Consider the following 7,497-nt stretch of genomic DNA (forward strand, 5'->3'; position numbering starts at 1 on the left):
GTTCAAAAAGCCCCATCTGCTGGTTTTTCCAAACATTTTCACTTCACAGCATTATTTTAAATCCATAGTAATAGTTGTTTTTCCCACATGTATAGGCTACAATCTTAGGTGGTTTGAAAATTAGTTAGTTCAGACATCTTTAGGCACTTCCTGGCATTGTGTAGGACGTTACATACACGTAAATTCCCATATTATGAAACAATCGGATTGTTTATATTTCCTAGATTTTTTTATTTTAATCGCATTTCAAACGACATACATATGGGTTTGTAAGAATCTGATCTTGCTATTCTGACTACAGGCAATTTGAAAACTAATTTAATTTCGATGCATAAAAAAACATCTAACTTTTATTCAATGATGCATAGACACCTAATCCCCTCCCCAATTTGGAATGCCCAGTAGGTCCTCGTGGTGGCACGGTTACACACCTCAATCCGGGTGGAGGTGGACAAGTCTCGGTTGCCTCCGATTCTGAGTCAGTCAGTCCGTGCATCTTATCATGTGGCTCATTGCGCATGACACCCCGGAGATTCACAGCATGTGGAGGCTCATGCTACTCTCTGCGATCCACGCACAAGTTACCATGTGCCCCATTGAGAGCAAGAACCACTAATCACAACCACGAGGAGGTTACCCCATGTGACTCTACCCTCCCTAGCAACCGGGCCAATTTGGTCACTCAGCACGCCCTGGATTCGAACTCGTGACTCCAGGGGTGGTAGTCAGTGTCAATACTCGCTGAGCTACCCAGGTCCCCAAGTTGACCTGTTTTAACTTAAAGGGATATTCCACCCAACAATAGAAATTCTGTGTTCATTTAATCCCCTTATTTTGTTCCAAACTTGTATGACCTTTATTTCTTTCATGGAACACAAAACAGTTGTTAGCCTCAGTCATCATTTACATCTATTGCATCTTATTTTTTCATACAATGAAAATGAGTGGTGACTGAGTCTAAAATTCTGCCTGACAACTCCTTTTTTTGGTTTGGAACAATATACAGGTGACTAAATTAAGTATTTTTATTTTTATATTATTATAGTATTTTTATTTATGGGTAAACTACAGTATTCCTGCAATATCACCAAATATTCAGTCTCTTTCATTCATGTAAGTTTGATAATTACTGTCGTAGAAATAGCTAGGGTGCTTTTGGGAATGTTTTTTTTTACCTCATCCATCTCATAAACAACTTCTGCAAGCACAAGATCCAAAGTATCCTCTCAGACCATGTGTCTTGTGTAGCTTACATCCACTTATTGATGAGGTTATAGCAAGATCAGTCAAGTGCCAAGAGAGTATTCCACCAACACATGAGGATCAATACCAGAATTGGCCTGTAACCTTTAAATAAACAATCTCTTTCCTCTCCAGTTGCTCTTGTCAGTGTAGTGGAAGTCTGAATAATCAAGGGCAGATTCATGTCAACCTTCAGTGAAACCCTGTAATCTTGGAAGATCCTGTTCGATTGGTTCTAGATGCCTACATCAGCAACCCCTCAGTTTGCATAACACAGACACATTCCAACATTGTTTCTTTTACAGCTGATTTTGTATCTGAACATTAGTGTGAAATCTTGTTTGCCATTCATTTTACTTCTGTAATCTCACTTGTTTCAAAGTAAAAAGGATAATTGAGTGAAAAACATCTTGCAAGACTGTTTGAATCATGCAAAGTGGTCATTACATCACACTGTGAATTTGGCAACAGGAGGTCAAAATTTCTGCTGTTAAAATCAGCCTGTGCTTACTGAAATTTGAACCACTGCCCCCAGGGGCCGAAGCTGGAAGTGTAAGTGTGAAATGTCCACAGGGTGGCGCCAAAAGCGAAATTGTGTTTTTAGTTGTAAATTATGTAATACATTCAGGAATGCGTTTTTACTATCCAGATTATTAACCATTTGGTCTAACCCAAACTCCAACCCTAAATCTAACTGTCAGTCGAGTAAAAATTACATTTTAAAAGGTATGTGCAATAGCATGCACCGATAAATCACAATAAAACTAGTAATGTACATTAAAAAGTAAATTAGATACATTTTCATTTCATATGTCATGATTGAGAACACCAAATACCATATGGTGAAAACATAGAAACTTTTTCTAATTTCACTAGATTTATTCATGTAATTAGAATCCGGTTGAACTGATGTGATAGTATCCCATTAAAACATTCGCCATGAGGAGACAGGGCGTTTTGTTTCACCTTTGAGTGATATGCTGCAATGAACACAGGTAAACAGGGCAAAAATACATGTTACACTTTATTAACAGCATCTTTGTTTTAGCAAACTAAAAGCATAAAAAAATAAAAGGTGACATAGGCTATCCATCAAGAGACATTAATGGTTCATTTGTTTGTTTCCCTAACTGCCACCCTGCGATATCCTAAGCATAAATTTCTGTTCTTGTTTTCACATTGTGCTGTTTGCTATTTTACCCCTCCCTTGCTTTGAATGGCCTTTTTTTGACAGCAATGTATTACTCATTTTTCATTACCCTTGAGAACAAAAACGGCAGGCTAAATTCGGGACACAGGGATGCTGCAAACGAAACATCTCAGTTAGATTTTGCAGTTCTTCATTTTTGCACATTAAAAAATTAACTCCTAAAAGGGCAAATAAAAACGTTCATGCTATGCAGTGTTCTGGTTTTTAATATTTTGCCATTGTTACTATAATTCTTTTTTCTTATCAGAAGAAGGTTTATACACAAGCCAATGTTCATAAAGAAGATTCAAATACACTGCCAAGCAGTCTAATGGATTGAGTAATGTTTTGTTTTATTTTATTTATGTATTTTCTGCATAATGTCATGGTAATGCCACATTTTATTGGATATATACCATGGTATTACCATGGTTTTCTTTTGAACTACCTTTTGTAGTACCATGTAAATACCGTGTTACATGAATATGGATTTACATTTTTGCTTTTGTCAGATGCTTTTATCCAAAGTAACTTGCAGCAACTCAATTTTATTAGTATATGTGTTCACTGGAAATCAAACCTATGAACTTGATGTAGCTAGTGCCATGCTTTCCCAGTTATAGGAAAACGGTAAACATTAAATACCATGGCATCGTATATATCAAATTACCATCTATATTATCACAGTATCTTTTAATGATTGTTTGTCTATGACATAGCTGCGTTTCATGTCAGATTAATCATTCTTTTATTTATTATTTCAGATTGCATATGCTGCAGTCGACTGCACGAAGGGACAAAACAATGAGTTGTGTAAACAGGAAGGGGTTGAGGGCTACCCAACATTCAACTATTACAACTATGGCAAGTTCAGTGAGAAATACAATGGGGAAAGAGGGGTAAGTGTTCTTTCACGAAAGTGATCTGAATCTAAAACTTTGGCCCTATTCGGAAACTCTAAAGAATAGTTCACCCAAAAATGAAGATTCTCTCCTCATATACTCACCCTCATGCCATCCCAGATGTGTATAACTTTCCTCCATCTGCTGAACCCAAATGAGGATTTTTAGAAGAATATGTCCACTCTGTAGGTCCATACAATGCAAGTGAATGATGTCCAGAAATTTGAAGGTCTAAAAAGCATATATAGGCAGCATTAAAATAATCCATACGACTTCAGTGGTTTACTTTGTCTTCAAAAGTGATATAATAAGTGTGGGTGAGAAACAGATTAATACTTTAAGTTGTTTTTTAACTATAAATTTTTCTCCTTGCCCAGTAGGTGGCGATATGCAAGAAGAATGCGAATCGAAACAAAATAAAAATGTGAAAGTGAGAGTGGAGATTTATAGTAGATATTCTGTGATATTGAGATATTCTTCTGAAAGTCATACACATCTGGGTTGGTATGAGGGTGAATAAATGATAAGAGAATTGGGTGAACTATCCATTTAAGCCGCATTACGGTATGTATGAATGTCATTAGATAGCAAAGTGTTGAATTCAGTGGCACTTATTTTAAAGGTAAAACAAAAAGTTTAAAACAGTTTTAGGTTAAAAAGTGTTTGGGTTTAAGCAATAACCAAAAATATTTTGACACTTGTTGGTCATCAAACTTAGTGGAACATGTCCATAGTTCATGTGATTAAATATGAACTTGAAATAAATTCTGAAAGTCTAGCATCATGTTTGCAAATGCAACTTGCTTTTAATATCTTAATCCTATAACATTTATACATTTGTGTGGCTTAAATGTGCAAAAACTTTTCGGAGCTACTGTAAATGTTTTAATAGGTAAACTGTTATGTTAGTAATTTCTCATTGTGTACACACCTTTTACCCCCTGCAGGAGGCAGGTTTTACAGGCTTCATGCGAAATCTCAGGGGCCGAGACCAGGAGAAAGTTGGCAAACGGAAAGAGGAGCTCTAATTGTGTGGGAGTGCTACTGTACGTGAGAGGAGCCTATAATTGCACTGTGACTTGGGCAGAAACATCCCAGCACTGATGTCACAGACTTGAAAACCTCAGCTAAAAGGCTATTTTTTTATACAACTTATGTTTTCTAATAATAATGTACAACCATCAGACAACTTCAGACTTTGCATTTTGTTTTCTTTTTTTTTGTGAGAAATTGTTCCCAAATACTGTGACTTCAGTTACTGAAATCTATGCAATACTGGGCCTTCATTCCCCAGGGGGGCCTGTACATGTGATGAATAACTGGTGTTTGTGGAGACAGCCAGTTATCGCCAGGATGCATTGACATCACTCCCATTCCAGTGAGGAGGGATCATGTGTACAATCGGATCTGCAAATATTTTTGTATTAAAAAGGGAGAAAATTGTTGTAGCTCAACTTGGTGGCCTTAAATGTTTGGATAACTGTGTTGTCCAAACCGTGTAGTGCATATTTGACAATATTTTGTGGATAAAGTAGGGCCATGTATAAATTACATGTATTCACATGTATTCAAGCAAGTCATTCTTCTTTTCCTTGACTTATGTTTCTTTGTTGGTTGTGACAAAATGATATTACAAAACAATGGGAGATTGTGGAAAATGCCACACAAAAAATAACTGTGGGAGGGCGGGGCCGGGTCGTGATCCTACACACCCGGTCCCATATTAGGCTAATATTGCCTCAGAGAGGGATAAAGGTCGACTGCAGAGGATCGTGCGGGAGAGAGAGATCCAGCCCTGCCCTCCGCCCTGCCACAATAACATTTTACATAATTATGTTTCCAAAAATGGCGATTGCAATTCTGGGCCCTTCGTGTTCTATTGTAACATAACGTTCCATGTATGAGCCAAAGTCTTGTCTGGTTTGTATGTCTAGTCTGGTTATAAAGTCTGACTGCTGCTGTATCCTCCCTCTCCTGAATTACAGTGCCATTCTAGATATTTAATACACATGTATTAAATCTCTATTTTCGCCGTGTCCTAACCAGATGTGACGCTATAAATTGATAAAAGCTCTGTAAATCAGATGTTTTTTCCTAATCAGTAGCTGCAACAAGCACCAAACGAACGTTTTGTCAATCGCTTGGTTTCTTTCTCTGCAGCATCATGCAAGGTCACCCCAACCACAGTGTTGCATCTGGTTAGGACAATTTTATTAGCATGGGAATACAGTAAAAACTGTAAGTTATAATGGGAACTGTACATCATAATGCAATATACTTATCCCCATTTATGTAGGAGGGAAATTAATTATTTAGATTATATTTCGCTTAAGAAAAATTACATTTTGTCATCATTTACTTGCCCTCATGTGGTTCCAAACCCATATGACTTACTTACGAGATGTTAGGTAGAATGTTAGCTTCAGTCACCATTTACTTTCTATCATTGTATGAGAAAAAAAACATGCAATGAAAGTGAACGGTGACTGAGACTGTCAGTCCCTAACATTCTGCCTAATGTCTCCTTTTTGTGTTCCATGGTAGAAAGAAATTCATACAGTATGTTTTTGGAACATGAGGGTGAATAAATAATAATAGAAGGAAAGGTTTTTGGTGAACTCTTCCTTTAAGGCAGTTGAATGTTTCTGATTTAACAGTTTCGCTGGATATTTCTCAGCCAGGTGATGGCATTCTTCTTGATACCACAACCTTTACCAATATCTCTGTGGCAACTGAACTACTGTGTGACGAAAAAACCCTGCTCTAGGCAGTATATATATTTAATGGTCCTGTAGCTGAACTTTTGTTGTATAATTCAGAGGATTGGTCCATTTTATTATGAATAAGGTTCTCAGGGATAGTGAAACACAATTGAAGAGAGCTCATGCACATTATAATTTGCAATTCAGATGGGTGTTCACTATTCACATCGCCAAATTATGAATTGTTTACATGTGTCTTCAGGAGATGGAAAACAAAAATCATTGAACATGAATTCCGTTTACATTTCCTTGCCAAATATGTGGCATGAAGTATTGTATAGAACATGACGAGCCAAGGACCACTGAGGCATGGATGTCAAGTATATGCAAGATGATGGTTTCAAGTTAAAAATCCAGTTTCCGCAGACAGTTCAGTCACAAATGAAAATTCTGACATCATTTAATCACATTCATGTTGTTCCAAACCCATATGACTTAACGTTTTTCATTGGAACACAAAGTTATTTGTCAGGCAGAATGTTAGGGGCTGACAGCCTCAGTCATCATTTACATTTATTGTATGGTAAAATATGTAATAATGGTGACCGAGGCTGTCACTCCCTAACATTCTGCTTAACGCCTTCTTTTGTGTTCCACGGAAGAATGTTGTGCATGAGGGTGAATAAATGATGATCGAATTGTTGTTTTTTGTGGGAACTATCCCTATAAGGGCCAAATGTAATAACTTTCTGAATTCATATCACATAGCCAAATGTAAATTATACCCAATGAGGGAAGGAAACAATCCAATCCATTGTTAACAATAGTCCAAATCAACAAATTAAATTAAAACGTGCACAGATTTGTCTCAATTCCTGCCACTGCTGTAGAGACATGGTTCATTTGTACATTGCATTTCCATCAATATTTGGATGGTCAGGGGCCTCCATGTGGTTCCATTGATTTGCTTTGTCATAGGAAATTCTGCTATGTCTTATCCCAATGGTTCATGGAATGTGGGAACTACCACAATGATGCCAAGAATTCATTTTCACCTTTGTTGATTTTTTTTGCCCAGCCATATGCACAATGCAAAATAAAGGCATACATTTCCAAAAAACATTGTCAAAATTATTCAGCCTACACAACTTATATCATGCAAATATTGCTTCCTAATTTCACATTTACATACTATTTATTGCTAGATTTCAAGCTGGAATATGAGCAGGGCTGTAACATCTGTATTACATTGCTCATACTTGTGGTTAGGTGTTTTTCAAAAACCCGTAGCCAGACGCATTATGCTCATTCAGATTGAGGAGGCACATGCCCCCTTACATTTTTGAGATTTTTAATGGATTATTTGAAATTCCAAAAACGTATTTGTACTAGTGGTCAACCGATATATCACAATGGCCAATATTCAAATTTTTCATTATCCGTATTAGCCGATACATTTCCC

At 36.9% G+C, this 7,497-nt stretch overlaps 1 protein-coding gene across 1 annotated transcript in view; it reads left to right on the forward strand.

Annotated features, from left to right (window-relative positions):
- LOC127655340 (protein disulfide-isomerase A5-like) overlaps positions 1–7,155 on the forward strand; it is a 74,151-nt gene extending 66,996 nt beyond the window's left edge. Inside the window, exons 16-17 of the mRNA XM_052143100.1 lie at positions 3,196–3,330; positions 4,281–7,155. Coding sequence (XP_051999060.1) covers positions 3,196–3,330; positions 4,281–4,361 — 216 coding nt within the window. The 3' untranslated portion in view covers positions 4,362–7,155. The remainder of the gene's footprint in view (positions 1–3,195; positions 3,331–4,280) is intronic.
- The last annotated feature ends 342 nt before the right edge of the window (positions 7,156–7,497 follow it).

Source organism: Xyrauchen texanus, chromosome 14 (genome assembly GCF_025860055.1).
Source record: "Xyrauchen texanus isolate HMW12.3.18 chromosome 14, RBS_HiC_50CHRs, whole genome shotgun sequence".
Taxonomy (NCBI): Eukaryota; Metazoa; Chordata; class Actinopteri; order Cypriniformes; family Catostomidae; genus Xyrauchen; species Xyrauchen texanus.